The following is a 15,000-nucleotide window of genomic DNA, read 5'->3' as shown; positions in this document are numbered from 1 at the left end:
TTACTGAATACCACTCTCCATATTTTCAAGCATTATGGTGGCTGCATCATGTTAGGGGTATGCTTGTAATTGTTAAGGACTGGGGAGTTTTTCAGGACTAAAAATAAACAGAATGGAGCTAAGCACAGGAAAAATCCTAGAGGAAAACCTGGTTCAGTCTGCTTTCCACCAGACACTGGGAGATGAATTCACCTTTCAGCAGGATAATAACCTAAAACACAAGGTCAAATATACACTGGAGTTGCTTACCAAGAAGCCAGTGCATGTTCCTGAGTGGTCGTGTTACAGTTTTGACTGAAATCTACTTGAAAATCTATGGCAAGAAAAAAGTTGTCTAGCAATGATCAACAACCAATTTGAAAGAGCTTGAAGAATTTTGTAAAGAATAAATGGCCAAATGTTACAGAATCCAGGTGTGGAAAGCTCTTAGAGACTTACCCAGAAAGACTCACAGCTGTAATCACTGCCAAAGGTGCTTCTACAAAGTATTGACTCAGGGGTGTGAATACTTATGTAAATGAGATATTTCTGTATTTCATTTTCAACACATTTGTAAACATTTCTAAAAACATGTTTTCACTTTGTCATTATAAAGGACTGTGTGTAGATGGGAGAGAAAAACATCGATTTAATCCATTTTGAATACTTTCTGAAGGCACTGTAATTACCTTGATGGAAAAACAAACACCTCCGCTCGAGTCGGCCAACCATGACACACACAGACACACCCACCCACACACATACACTAGCGTTCAAAGGTTTGGGGTCACCAAGAAACGTCCTTGTTTTTGAAAGTAAAGCACATATTTTGTCCATTAAAATAACATAAAATTGATCAGAAATACAGTGTAGACGTTGTTAATCTTGTAAATGACTATTGTAGCTGGAAACGGCAGATTTTTTATGGAATATCTACATAGGTGTACAGAGGCCCATTACCAGCAACCATCACTCCTGTGTTCCAATGGCACGTTGTGTTAGCTAATCCAAGTTTATCATTTTAAAAGGTTAATTGATCATTAGAATCCTATATCTACCTAGTCTGGTTTAAACTTATATCTACCTAGTCTGGTTTAAACCTCTATCTACCTAGTCTGGTTTAAACCTCTATCTACCTAGTCTGGTTTAAATGTATTATGTCTATCTAGTCTGGTTTACATGTATTATGTCTATCTAGTCTGGTTTACATGTATTATGTCTATCTAGTCTGGTTTAAATGTATTATGTCTATCTAGTCTGGTTTAAATGTATTATGTCTATCTAGTCTGGTTTAAGTGTATTATGTCTATCTAGTCTGGTTTAAATGTATTATGTCTATCTTGTCTGGTTTAAATGTATTATGTCTATCTAGTCTGGTTTAAATGAATTATGTCTATCTTGTCTGGTTTAAATGTATTATGTCTATCTAGTCTGGTTTAAATGAATTATGTCTATCTTTTCTGGTTTAAATGTATTATGTCTATCTAGTCTGGTTTAAATGTATTATGTCTATCTTGTCTGGTTTAAATGTATTATGTCTATCTAGTCTGGTTTAAATGTATTATGTGTAATTGCATGAGTTGAACATGTTGAAGTAATAGAGAGAGTCAATGATACAAAGCTATCTCTCTTCTTCCCTCTCGCTCTCCCAGTATCACAGACGGCAGCACATTTCTCTCTTCATTTCTTTCTTTCATGTACCTGAGAAAGTCTCAGCGGCTTGTGACCTGGACTTAACCCTGACCTAAATCCTCAGCACACATATGTTATTGTCAGTCTCTTCACACACTCACAACAACAATAACAGAAAATGGCCTCACTCTGAACCACCAGGCTCTGTACCAGCTCAACCATGATACAGAGAAGAAAGAAGAGAGAAGAGAGGAAAGGAGGGGAGGGAAGAGGAGAAAGGAGGGGAGAGGAGAAAGGCGGGGAGAGGAGAAAGGAGAGGAAGGGAGAGAACTAATTCCCGCACTTGACTTTTTCCCCCCCTACCAGCTCTGACATTGCTGATAGCTACTTTATTGAGGAAAAATGTACTTACATGTGGTTGTCCCATCTAGCTATCTTAAAATGAATGCACTAACTGTAAGTCTCTCTGGATAAGACAATCTGCTAAATGACTAAAATGTCAATGTAAAATGAGAGGAGAGGAGAGAACTAAAAACCTTCAACAGACAGTGTGAAAATAAAAAGCCCTGGCATGTTTTCATAGACGGAGGTAGAAAACGGTTTGGCTACAGCTGTTTTGACAGAGCCAGTATCTGGTAGACAGAGAGAGAGAGTTCCTGTGGGGTGAGGTTACGGTGAGTTATTCAGGAAAAAACATGACATTGCAGTTTAGAGGTGAGGACATAAAGACCAATGAAGATACGTAGCGATGAACGGAGGGGAAATATGAACGGCAGGATCTTACCTCGCACGTAGAGATTGGCTGGGGAGGAGTAGCGTGTTCCAGCGCTGTTCATGGCAACACACTCATACTTCCCCTGGTCTGACTCCTCACTGTTCTCAATCTGTAGGGCTCCTGCAGGGGTTAACAACACAGTTACCATCTGGGACATGGAGAGAGAAGGGCTCTGTCTCAATGTCTCTACCACATAATACTCAAGAGTGACGTAATGAGTTGGGAGTGTATTCTAAGTATTATGGTAGTGTGGGAATTGAAAAAATTATTTTGCTTTCATTCTAAAAAAAAATTGACAACCTTAGATGTGCTATTTCTTTCATTAAAGACCATTTCAGGATTACACACCATCTAGTAAATCTAACAGGGTTTATTCAGGATTACACACCATCTAGTAAATCTAACAGGGTTTATTCAGGATTACACACCATCTAGTAAATCTAACAGGGTTTATTCAGGATTACACACCATCTAGTAAATCTAACAGGGTTTATTCAGGATTACACGCCATCTAGTAAATCTAACAGGGTTTATTCAGGACTAAACCATCTTGTAAATCTAACAGGGTTTATTCAGGACTAAACCATCTAGTAAATCTAACAGGGTTTATTCAGGACTAAACCATCTAGTAAATCTAACAGAGTTTATTCAGGACTAAACCATCTAGTAAATCTAACAGGGTTTATTCAGGACTAAACCATCTAGTAAATCTAACAGAGTTTATTCAGGACTAAACCATCTAGTAAATCTAACAGGGTTTATTCAGGACTAAACCATCTAGTAAATCTAACAGGGTTTATTCAGGACTAAACCATCTAGTAAATCTAACAGGGTTTATTCAGGACTAAACCATCTAGTAAATCTAACAGGGTTTATTCAGGACTAAACCATCTAGTAAATCTAACAGGGTTTATTCAGGACTAAACCATCTAGTAAATCTAACAGGGTTCCTGATAGGGTTTACCAGAAGAAAGAAAAGGTTCAGATTACCCTCATTCTTAAACTGTTTGACGACCTTAGATCAACGACCCCTGGCCATCTCTTTTTCATCATATGACTAATACAGATGTATGCACCATCTAGTTTGACTAAGTGTATTTTCTCTTCTGTAGACTTCCTGAGGTTTTTCCTAACTTCATAAGAAGTAACATTATAATTATCTCTACAGAGCCTCGACAGAGAGCATCACAGTCAAACATCTCTCTCTCTCGCTCTACGGTATGCATGATAAAGTGTTATGAATAGGGCGCTAGTTGTTATATAACAATTTGCCTACGACGACACATCAGCATTTAGCTGATTTTGCTGGTTTAAGAGCGTTGTGAGCTGTGTCCCACAAATCAACATATTTAACTCTGTCTGGTCCTGTCAGGAAAAACAGCTGGCGAGACACTCTTTTCAAGTCCATGTCTCAGAGGTCAATGAATCACCTCAAGACGTCATATTCACGTCTAGTTCTGCCTTTTCTGCCTAAGAAAACTACTGACATGACAAAAACACAGTAAGTTCATTAAGGGCTCTTGCTAGGCTTTATATCCAGGCAACGGTCGCTAAGACTACATCCCAGGCGACAGTCGCCAGGCTAGCAACGCTATGCTAGGCTAAGCTACTCTACAACAACTGCAAGACCATCAGGATGTAGTTAAGACTAGGTTATACAGAGTGCACTATGGTGCCACTTTAATGCTTCCTTCCTTCCACATGCTCTCTGAGTCCAGTTAAGCCTACATTTCTCATCTCTCTCTTTTTAAAAATATGTTTATTCTGAGGAAAGTCATATATCTGAGTCTAGCGTTTCAAAAAAGAGATAATCAGGTGCTGCTAAAAACAACCAGGGTAGGGAGGGAGAGCAATGCCCTCCTCACCAGGTGAGATGGGACCATCCAACGGTTGATTCCTGTTGATGAATAACTACTGAGCTCCAATCAAACCCAGGTTCTATCTGAGCTCCAATCAAACCCAGGTTCAATCTGAGCTCCAATCAAACCCAGGTCCTATCTGAGCTCCAATCAAACCCAGGTTCCATCTGAGCTCCAATCAAACCCAGGTTCCATCTGAGCTCCAATCAAACCCAGGTTCAATCTGAGCTCCAATCAAACCCAGGTTCAATCTGAGCTCCAATCAAACCCAGGTTCAATCTGAGCTCCAATCAAACCCAGGTTCCATCTGAGCTCCAATCAAACCCAGGTTCAATCTGAGCTCCAATCAAACCCAGGTTCAATCTGAGCTCCAATCAAACCCAGGTTCAATCTGAGCTCCAATCAAACCCAGGTTCAATCTGAGCTCCAATCAAACCCAGGTTCCATCTGAGCTCCAATCAAACCCAGGTTCAATCTGAGCTCCAATCAAACCCAGGTTCAATCTGAGCTCCAATCAAACCCAGGTTCCATCTGAGCTCCAATCAAACCCAGGTTCCATCTGAGTAGTTACAGTGGATACCACAAAATTGGGGAGAAAACGGGGTAAAAAAAATAATACAAATAAAAATAAATAAATACTGACTTCCTGGCTATCCATCACCACTGGGACTCGGGTGTAAGTCCTAAAATGGCACCATATTCCATATATAGCGCACTATGTACCGTACAGTAGTCCTCTATTCAAAAGTAATGCACATTGTAGGGAATAGGGTCAACTTTGGGACGTGGTCTCCATCTCAGAAAGTTAAAGTATTTCTGCCACATTACTCTAACTACTGTAGTATGTAGACTCCCAGGTAGCAGGCCAGGTAGAAGGCCAGGTAGCAGGCCAGATAACAGGCCAGGTAGACGGCCAGGTAGCAGGCCAGGTAGAAGGCCAGATAACAGGCCAGGTAGACGGCCAGGTAGCAGGCCAGGTAGAAGGCCAGGTAGCAGGCCAGATAACAGGCCAGGTAGACGGCCAGGTAGCAGGCCAGGTAGAAGGCCAGGTAGAAGGCCAGATAACAGGCCAGGTAGAAGGCCAGGTAGCAGGCCAGGTAGAAGGCCAGGTAGAAGGCCAGATAACAGGCCAGGTAGAAGGCCAGGTAGCAGGCCAGGTAGCAGGCCAGGTAGAAGGCCAGGTAGCAGGCCAGATAACAGGCCAGGTAGCAGGCCAGGTAGGCCAGGTAACAGGCCAGATAACAGCCCAGGGAACAGGCCAGGTAACAGGCCAGATAACAGCCCAGGTAGCAGGCCAGATAACAGCCCAGGTAACAGCCCAGGTAACAGCCCAGGTAGCAGGCCAGATAACAGCCCAGGTAACAGCCCAGGTAACAGCCCAGGTAGCAGGCCAGATAACAGCCCAGGTAACAGCCCAGGTAACAGGCCAGATAACAGGCCAGGTAACAGCCCAGGTAACAGCCCAGATAACAGCCCAGATAACAGCCCAGGTAACAGCCCAGGTAACAGCCCAGATAACAGCCCAGGTAGCAGGCCAGATAACAGCCCAGGTAACAGCCCAGGTAACAGGCCAGATAACAGCCCAGGTAGCAGGCCAGATAACAGCCTAGGTAACAAGCCAGATAACAGCCCAGGTAACAGGCCAGATAACAGCCCAGGTAACAGCCCAGGTAACATCCCAGGTAACAGGCCAGGTAACAGCCCAGGTAACAGGCCAGATAACAGGCCAGGTAACAGGCCAGATAACAGCCCAGGTAACAGCCCAGGTAACAGCCCAGGTAACAGGTCAGATAACAGCACAGGTAACAGCCCAGGTAACATCCCAGGTAACAGCCCAGGTAACAGGCCAGATAACAGCCCAGGTAACAGCCCAGGTAACAGCCCAGGTAACAGGCCAGATAACAGCCCAGGTAACAGCCCAGGTAACAGCCCAGGTAGTTCAATTAGTATGCAGACGCCCAGGAAGCAGACAGCCATCTAGACAGAAGGCTAATGTGTGTGAGTGAGTGAGTGAGTGAGTGAGTGAGTGAGTGAGTGAGTGTGTGTGTGTGTGTGTGTGTGTGTGTGTGTGTGTGTGTGTGTGTGTGTGTGTGTGTGTGTGTGTGTGTGTGTGTGTTCTTAACAGCACAGCACGACCCAGGGGATGTGCTCTCTAAGTATAGTCAGTACAACACAGCTAGTTACTGTCTTCATCATCTCAGCTGAATAGTATAGTCAGAACAACACAGCTAGTTACTGTCTTCATCATCTCAGCTGAATAGTATAGTCAGAACAACACAGCTAGTTACTGTCTTCATCATCTCAGCTGAATAGTATAGTCAGAACAACACAGCTAGTTACTGTCTTCATCATCTCAGCTGAATAGTATAGTCAGAACAACACAGCTAGTTACTGTCTTCATCATCTCAGCTGAATAGTATAGTCAGTACAACACAGCTAGTTACTGTCTTCATCATCTCAGCTGAATAGTATAGTCAGAACAACACAGCTAGTTACTGTCTTCATCATCTCAGCTGAATAGTATAGTCAGAACAACACAGCTAGTTACTGTCTTCATCATCTCAGCTGAATAGTATAGTCAGAACAACACAGCTAGTTACTGTCTTCATCATCTCAGCTGAATAGTATAGTCAGAACAACACAGCTAGTTACTGTCTTCATCATCTCAGCTGAATAGTATAGTCAGAACAACACAGCTAGTTACTGTCTTCATAATCTCAGCTGAATAGTATAGTCAGAACAACACAGCTAGTTACTGTCTTCATCATCTCAGCTGAATAGTATAGTCAGAACAACACAGCTAGTTACTGTCTTCATCATCTCAGCTGAATAGTATAGTCAGAACAACACAGCTAGTTACTGTCTTCATCATCTCAGCTGAATAGTATAGTCAGAACAACACAGCTAGTTACTGTCTTCATCATCTCAGCTGAATAGTATAGTCAGAACAACACAGCTAGTTACTGTCTTCATCATCTCAGCTGAATAGTATAGTCAGAACAACACAGCTAGTTACTGTCTTCATCATCTCAGCTGAATAGTATAGTCAGTACAACACAGGTAGTTACTGTCTTCATCATCTCAGCTGAATAGTATAGTCAGAACAACACAGCTAGTTACTGTCTTCATCATCTCAGCTGAATAGTATAGTCAGTACAACACAGCTAGATACTGTCTTCATCATCTCAGCTGAATAGTATAGTCAGAACAACACAGCTAGTTACTGTCTTCATCATCTCAGCTGAATAGTATAGTCAGAACAACACAGCTAGTTACTGTCTTCATCATCTCAGCTGAATAGTATAGTCAGAACAACACAGCTAGTTACTGTCTTCATCATCTCAGCTGAATAGTATAGTCAGTACAACACAGCTAGTTACTGTCTTCATCATCTCAGCTGAATAGTATAGTCAGAACAACACAGCTAGTTACTGTCTTCATCATCTCAGCTGAATAGTATAGTCAGTACAACACAGCTAGTTACTGTCTTCATCATCTCAGCTGAATAGTATAGTCAGAACAACACAGCTAGTTACTGTCTTCATAATCTCAGCTGAATAGTATAGTCAGAACAACACAGCTAGTTACTGTCTTCATCATCTCAGCTGAATAGTATAGTCAGAACAACACAGCTAGTTACTGTCTTCATCATCTCAGCTGAATAGTATAGTCAGAACAACACAGCTAGTTACTGTCTTCATCATCTCAGCTGAATAGTATAGTCAGAACAACACAGCTAGTTACTGTCTTCATCATCTCAGCTGAATAGTATAGTCAGAACAACACAGCTAGTTACTGTCTTCATCATCTCAGCTGAATAGTATAGTCAGAACAACACAGCTAGTTACTGTCTTCATCATCTCAGCTGAATAGGAAATAGAAGTGGTAGAGAAAAACAAAGGCAGAGAAGAGGCAGTTCAGTTCTGTTGAATTACAGTATTTCATCACCTTAGGAGAAGGCTGATTGGCTGATTAGCAAACACATCAATAGCATAGCAGTGGCAGCAGACAGACTTACCTGCATTTCATGTTAGAATAATAAATATGTCTCCACATATTTATATCCATACTTTAATGATACGTGACAACATACCCACAAACCCACTGTTTCACAGTTCAGTGCTATCAAGACATGTAAATACCCTGTTTAAACCCAAGGGAATAATCTATAGAATAATACAGTAAGAACTGACGTAACACCAGACACCATACAGGTTGCAGATGGTGACAAATAATGAGCTTACAATGTCAGGACACATTTTGGATAGAAGCCATGTATTATGGGATGAATGTACCAAACAGGTTCAGAATCAACCAAAGAAACACACAAGTGTGTGTGTGTGGTGTGTGTGTGTGTGTGTGTGTGTGTGTGTGTGTGTGTGTGTGTGTGTAATAGAGGTTATGACAACGTCAGTGACCCTTCAAATCCGTCACACGCCTTCCTCATCTCTTCCTGATTCAGCTCAGTCATGTACCTGCATACTGATCTATCTATTGTCAATCTGCATCATCTTCAGAGACCAACCCACATGGCATCATCATCTCCAGAGACCAACCCCCATGGCATCATCATCTTCAGAGACCAACCCCCATGGCATCATCTCCAGAGACCAACCCCCATGGCATCATCATCTCCAGAGACCAACCCCCATGGCATCATCTCCAGAGACCAACCCCCATGGCATCATCATCTTCAGAGACCAACCCCCATGGCATCATCTCCAGAGACCAATCCCCATGGCATCATCATCTCCAGGGACCAACCCCCATGGCATCATCTTCAGAGACCAACCCCCATGGCATCATCTCCAGAGACCAACCCCCATGGCATCATCATCTCCAGGGACCAACCCCCATGGCATCATCTTCAGAGACCAACCCCCATGGCAGCATCTTCAGAGACCAACCCCCATGGCATCATCTCCAGAGACCAACCCCCATGGCATCATCATCTCCAGAGACCAACCCCCATGGCATCATCATCTCCAGAGACCAACCCCCATGGCATCATCTCCAGAGACCAACCCCCATGGCATCATCATCTTCAGAGACCAACCCCCATGGCAGCATCTTCAGAGACCAACCCCCATGGCATCATCATCTTCTCCAGAGACCAACCCCCATGGCATCATCATCTTCAGAGACCAACCCCCATGGCATCATCTCCAGAGACCAACCCCCATGGCAGCATCATCGTCAGAGACCAACCCCCATGGCATCATCTCCAGAGACCAACCCCCATGGCAGCATCATCGTCAGAGACCAACCCCCATGGCATCATCTCCAGAGACCAACCCCCATGGCAGCATCATCGTCAGAGACCAACCCCCATGGCATCATCTACCCACAGACATCTACCATCAGACATCTACCCACAGACATCTACCATCAGACATCTACCATCAGACATCTACCATCAGACATCTACCCTCAGACATCTACCATCAGACGTCTACCCTCAGACATCTACCATCAGACATCTACCATCAGACATCTACCCTCAGACATCTACCATCAGACGTCTACCCTCAGACATCTACCATCAGATATCTACCATCAGACATCTACCCTCAGACGTCTACCATCAGACGTCTACCCTCAGACATCTACCCTCAGACATCTACCCTCAGACATCTACCATCAGGCATCTACCATCAGACATCTACCATCAGACATCTACCCTCAGACATCTACCCAGAGACATCTACCATCAGATATCTACCCTCAGACATCTACCATCAGACATCTACCCTCAGACATCTACCATCAGACATCTACCCTCAGACATCTACCCTCAGACATCTACCATCAGACGTCTACCCTCAGACATCTACCATCAGACATCTACCATCAGACATCTACCCTCAGATATCTACCCTCAGACATCTACCAACAGACATCTACCCTCAGACATCTACCATCAGACATCTACCATCAGGCGTCTACCCTCAGACGTCTACCCTCAGACGTCTACCATCAGACGTCTACCCTCAGACATCTACCATCAGACATCTACCATCAGACATCTACCATCAGACATCTACCCTCAGACATCTACCCTCAGACATCTACCATCAGACATCTACCATCAGACATCTACCCTCAGACATCTACCCTCAGACATCTACCATCAGACATCTACCCTCAGACATCTACCATCAGGCATCTACCATCAGACATCTACCATCAGACATCTACCCTCAGACATCTACCCTCAGACATCTACCCTTAGACATCTACCCTCAGACATCTACCATCAGATATCTACCATCAGACATCTACCATCAGACATCTACCATCAGACATCTACCCTCAGACATCTACCATCAGACATCTACCCTCAGACATCTACCCTCAGACATCTACCCTCAGACATCTACCATCAGACATCTACCCTCAGACATCTACCCTCAGACATCTACCTCTCAGACATCTACCATCAGGCATCTACCCTCAGACATCTACCCACAGACATCTACCATCAGACATCTACCCTCAGACATCTACCTCTCAGACATCTACCCACAGACATCTACCATCAGACATCTACCCTCAGACATCTACCTCTCAGACATCTACCATCAGACATCTACCCTCAGACATCTACCCTCAGACATCTACCATCAGACATCTACCATCAGACATCTACCATCAGACATCTACCCTCAGACATCTACCTCTCAGACATCTACCCACAGACATCTACCATCAGACATCTACCCTCAGACATCTACCTCTCAGACATCTACCATCAGACATCTACCCTCAGACATCTACCCTCAGACATCTACCCTCAGACATCTACCATCAGACATCTACCATCAGACATCTACCATTATCACTACAGATCAACTGAAACGCCACTTCCACTCCGGGAAGAGAGAACTACTTCAATCAGAGGGCTGTAGTGCTTGTATGCAAATCAAGGAATTTACATTTACATTTACATTTATTCAGGCGAAGTCGTCCATTGATACCAGATATAGGCCTATATCCTCTAGGGGCAGAGACTGGCCTGTCATTAAAATAACACCACTCTCCTACAGCTAGGAGCAGAGACTGGCCTGTAATTATAATAACACCACTCTCCTACAGCTAGGGGCAGAGACTGGCCTGTAATTATAATAACACCACTCTCCTACAGCTAGGAGCAGAGACTGGCCTGTAATTATAATAACACCACTCTCCTACAGCTAGGAGCAGAGACTGGCCTGTAATTATAATAACACCACTCTCCTACAGCTAGGAGCAGAGACTGGCCTGTAATTATAATAACACCACTCTCCTACAGCTAGGGGCAGAGACTGGCCTGTAATTATAATAACACCACTCTCCTACAGCTAGGGGCAGAGACTGGCCTGTAATTATAATAACACCACTCTCCTACAGCTAGGAGCAGAGACTGGCCTGTAATTATAATAACACCACTCTCCTACAGCTAGGAGCAGAGACTGGCCTGTAATTATAATAACACCACTCTCCTACAGCTAGGAGCAGAGACTGGCCTGTAATTATAATAACACCACTCTCCTACAGCTAGGAGCAGAGACTGGCCTGTAATTATAATAACACCACTCTCCTACAGCTAGGAGCAGAGACTGGCCTGTAATTATAATAACACCACTCTCCTACAGCTAGGGGCAGAGACTGGCCTGTAATTATAATAACACCACTCTCCTACAGCTAGGAGCAGAGACTGGCCTGTAATTATAATAACACCACTCTCCTACAGCTAGGAACAGAGACTGGCCTGTAATTATAATAACACCACTCTCCTACAGCTAGGAGCAGAGACTGGCCTGTAATTATAATAACACCACTCTCCTACAGCTAGGAGCAGAGACTGTGGAAGGAGTTTGGTCTCTAGTGGTTATAAATCCATAGGGTTTATATTTGAACTAAAAACCAAGAACGCGTGGAGAAACTTATGCACAAGGTAGCTATCACATTCTGTCTGCCTTGTCCAGTGTTTCCCAATGCATTCATCTGGAAGTAGAGGTCCCCTGCGATGAACTGATTGGGAAAGCATTGGAAGTTAATTTGTTTGAACAGGGAGATGGACACACTGACAGAAAACAGAGAATGGGCTTGGACAGTGTGAAGACTGTGTGGACACATTGGCAGTGGTGGTAAGGGGCAGAGTGGACAGGGCAGATGGAGAGGTCAAAGGTTAAGAGAGGTGGAACGAGGGAGAGAGGCTGACGGAGGTTGAGGTTGAAGTGACGGAGGGATGGAGTGATTTTTTTTTTTAACACGTTTATTTTCCATCATCCTTACCTCTAATCGGTGTACCACCTAGTTGAAGGTAATTGGAACGCAAACGAGATTGGAGAGAGAGGGAGAGAGAGAGCGTTAGTAAAAAAAGACAGAAAGAGAGGAGAGAAGGCAAATGAATGAAAGTAATACAGGGTTAAATAGATAACCTGCAGATCTAGACGTTAGAGGAAATAATTCAGGTTAGTAAAATAATGAAAATCTACAGCAGAGTGATCGGAGAGAATAGAAGAGAGGAAGAGATGTAACCGTTGTGTGGGTGATGCAGTGGTACCAATAACAGTTTGTAGAGCTAACGCTAGGCCATGCTAGCAGCGAGCTAAATGACAGGTAGTGGGAGGTCAGCGTAAGGTCAATACGCAGCAGATATGCAGATCAGGAGATAGCTACAGATGTCAAGGCTAGGGTTAGAGATAGCAGGGCTTGTTAATGTGTGTGTGTGTGTGTGTGTGTGTGTGTGTGTGTGTGTGTGTGTGTGTGTGTGTGTGTGTGTGTGTGTGTGTGTGTGTGTGTGTGTGTGTGTGTGTGTGTGTGTGTTACCATTCATCAGCACTTTCCACTTTTTTGACCAAAGGTAGGGCAGTATGTAGGGAATAGGGTGCAATTTGGGACTGAGCCACATACTGCCTGACCGACAGAAAGACAGGACTCTGTGAAGAGAAAGGGCCTCTCACCTCAAATCAAATCACATTTTATTTGTCACATGCGCCGAATACAAGTGCATACTTTACCGTGAAATGTTTACTTACGAGCCCTTCCCCAACAACGCAGTTAAAAAGTAAGTAAATGTACAAATAGATCCAAAAAGAAGATACTAAACACAGTAAAATAACACAATACAATAACAATAAGGAGGCCATATACAAGGAGTACCACTAGTGAGTCAGTGTACTGGGGGTACGAGGTAGTCGGGGTGATTGATTGAGGTAATATGTACATGTAGGTGAAAAGCAGAAAGTCTGGGAAGCTACTTCCTCTGTGATTTTGGGTCGCATCCCAAATGGTCCCCCATACCCTACACAGTGCACTACATTTGACCAGAGCCCTATAGGTAGTAGAGCCTTATATAGGGAATAGCGTGCCATTTGGGACGCAGTAAAAATCTCCTCTAAATGAGGAGAATTAAAGAGCAACTCAAAGAGCCACTAATCGTTCTAACTCTCTCTCTCTCTCTCTCTCTCTCCACATTCTGACAGACCCAGGGTCAGCCCTTAAAGATGTTTATTTATCTAATCTTCTTAACGTTGGCCTCTCCCCAATCTGATCTGGGGTCGGGCTAAATATGTTTATTTACCTAATCTTCTTAACTCTGACCTCTCCCCAATCTGATCTGAGGTTAGGGCTAAAGCAATTTATTTATCCAACCTTGGGAACAGAGAGAGGCACATCGATTTATTTCTTCAGTGTGTGTGTTTCCTCTCTCCCAGACTGGATCTTGGCTGAGGCACTCCAGACTGGATCTTGGCTGAGGCACTCCAGGCTGGATCTTGGCTGAGGCACTCCAGGCTGGATCTTGGCTGAGGCACTCCAGGCTGCATCTTGGCTGAGGCACTCCAGGCTGGATCTTGGCTGAGGCACTCCAGGCTGCATCTTGGCTGAGGCACTCCAGACTGGATCTTGGCTGAGGCACTCCAGACTGGATCTTGGCTGAGGCACTCCAGGCTGCATCTTGGCTGAGGCACTCCAGGCTGGATCTTGGCTGAGGCACTCCAGACTGGATCTTGGCTGAGGCACTCCAGACTGGATCTTGGCTGAGGCACTCCACGCTGGATCTTGGCTGAGGCACTCCAGGCTGGATCTTGGCTGAGGCACTCCACGCTGGATCTTGGCTGAGGCACTCCAGGCTGGATCTTGGCTGAGGCACTCCAGGCTGGATCTTGGCTGAGGCACTCCACGCTGGATCTTGGCTGAGGCACTCCAGACTGGATCTTGGCTGAGGCACTCCACGCTGGATCTTGGCTGAGGCACTCCAGGCTGGATCTTGGCTGAGGCACTCCACGCTGGATCTTGGCTGAGGCACTCCAGATTGGATCTTGGCTGAGGCACTCCAGGGCTGGATCTTGGCTGAGGCACTCCAGGGCTGGATCTTGGCTGAGGCACTCCAAACTGGATCTTGGCTGAGGCACTCCAGGTTGGATCTTGGCTGAGGCACTCCAGGCTGCATCTTGGCTGAGGCACTCCAGACTGGATCTTGGTTGAGGCACTCCAGGCTGGAATTACTATCTCCTCTAAGGATGCTAAAGGGCACACTACTTACACTGTAGTGCACTACTTTTAATCAGAGCCCTATTAGGGTGCCATTTGAGATGCATACTAGCGCTCTCTACTCCGTGCCCCCTGCCGTCCTCATGTTTCAGAAGGGCTCAGCTAAGTCCCTCTTGATGAAAAAGGGCAACTTCAATTATTTTATTTTCTGCACTGCTGGAGACCACTAATTCATTTTAGCATTTTGGTATGTGGAGTTTGTAGACGGTCTATTTG

The 15,000-nt window shown here is 44.5% G+C and overlaps 1 protein-coding gene across 8 annotated transcripts in view; it reads right to left on the bottom strand.

Moving 5' to 3' along the window:
• Nucleotides 1–15,000, bottom strand: part of LOC106569653 (receptor-type tyrosine-protein phosphatase F) — a 470,260-nt gene that overhangs the window by 184,588 nt on the left and 270,672 nt on the right. For all 8 annotated transcript variants that reach the window (XM_082961019.1, XM_082961018.1, XM_082961020.1 and 5 more), the window contains one exon: nt 2,396–2,506. In XM_082961019.1, the coding sequence (XP_082817145.1) occupies nt 2,396–2,506 (111 nt within the window). The remainder of the gene's footprint in view (nt 1–2,395; nt 2,507–15,000) is intronic.

This window comes from Salmo salar, chromosome 14, assembly GCF_965601325.2.
Source record: "Salmo salar chromosome 14, fSalSal1, whole genome shotgun sequence".
NCBI lineage: Eukaryota > Metazoa > Chordata > Actinopteri > Salmoniformes > Salmonidae > Salmo > Salmo salar.
The sequence above is the reverse complement of the archived record's forward strand: the minus strand, read 5'-3'. Positions and strand labels throughout refer to the sequence as shown.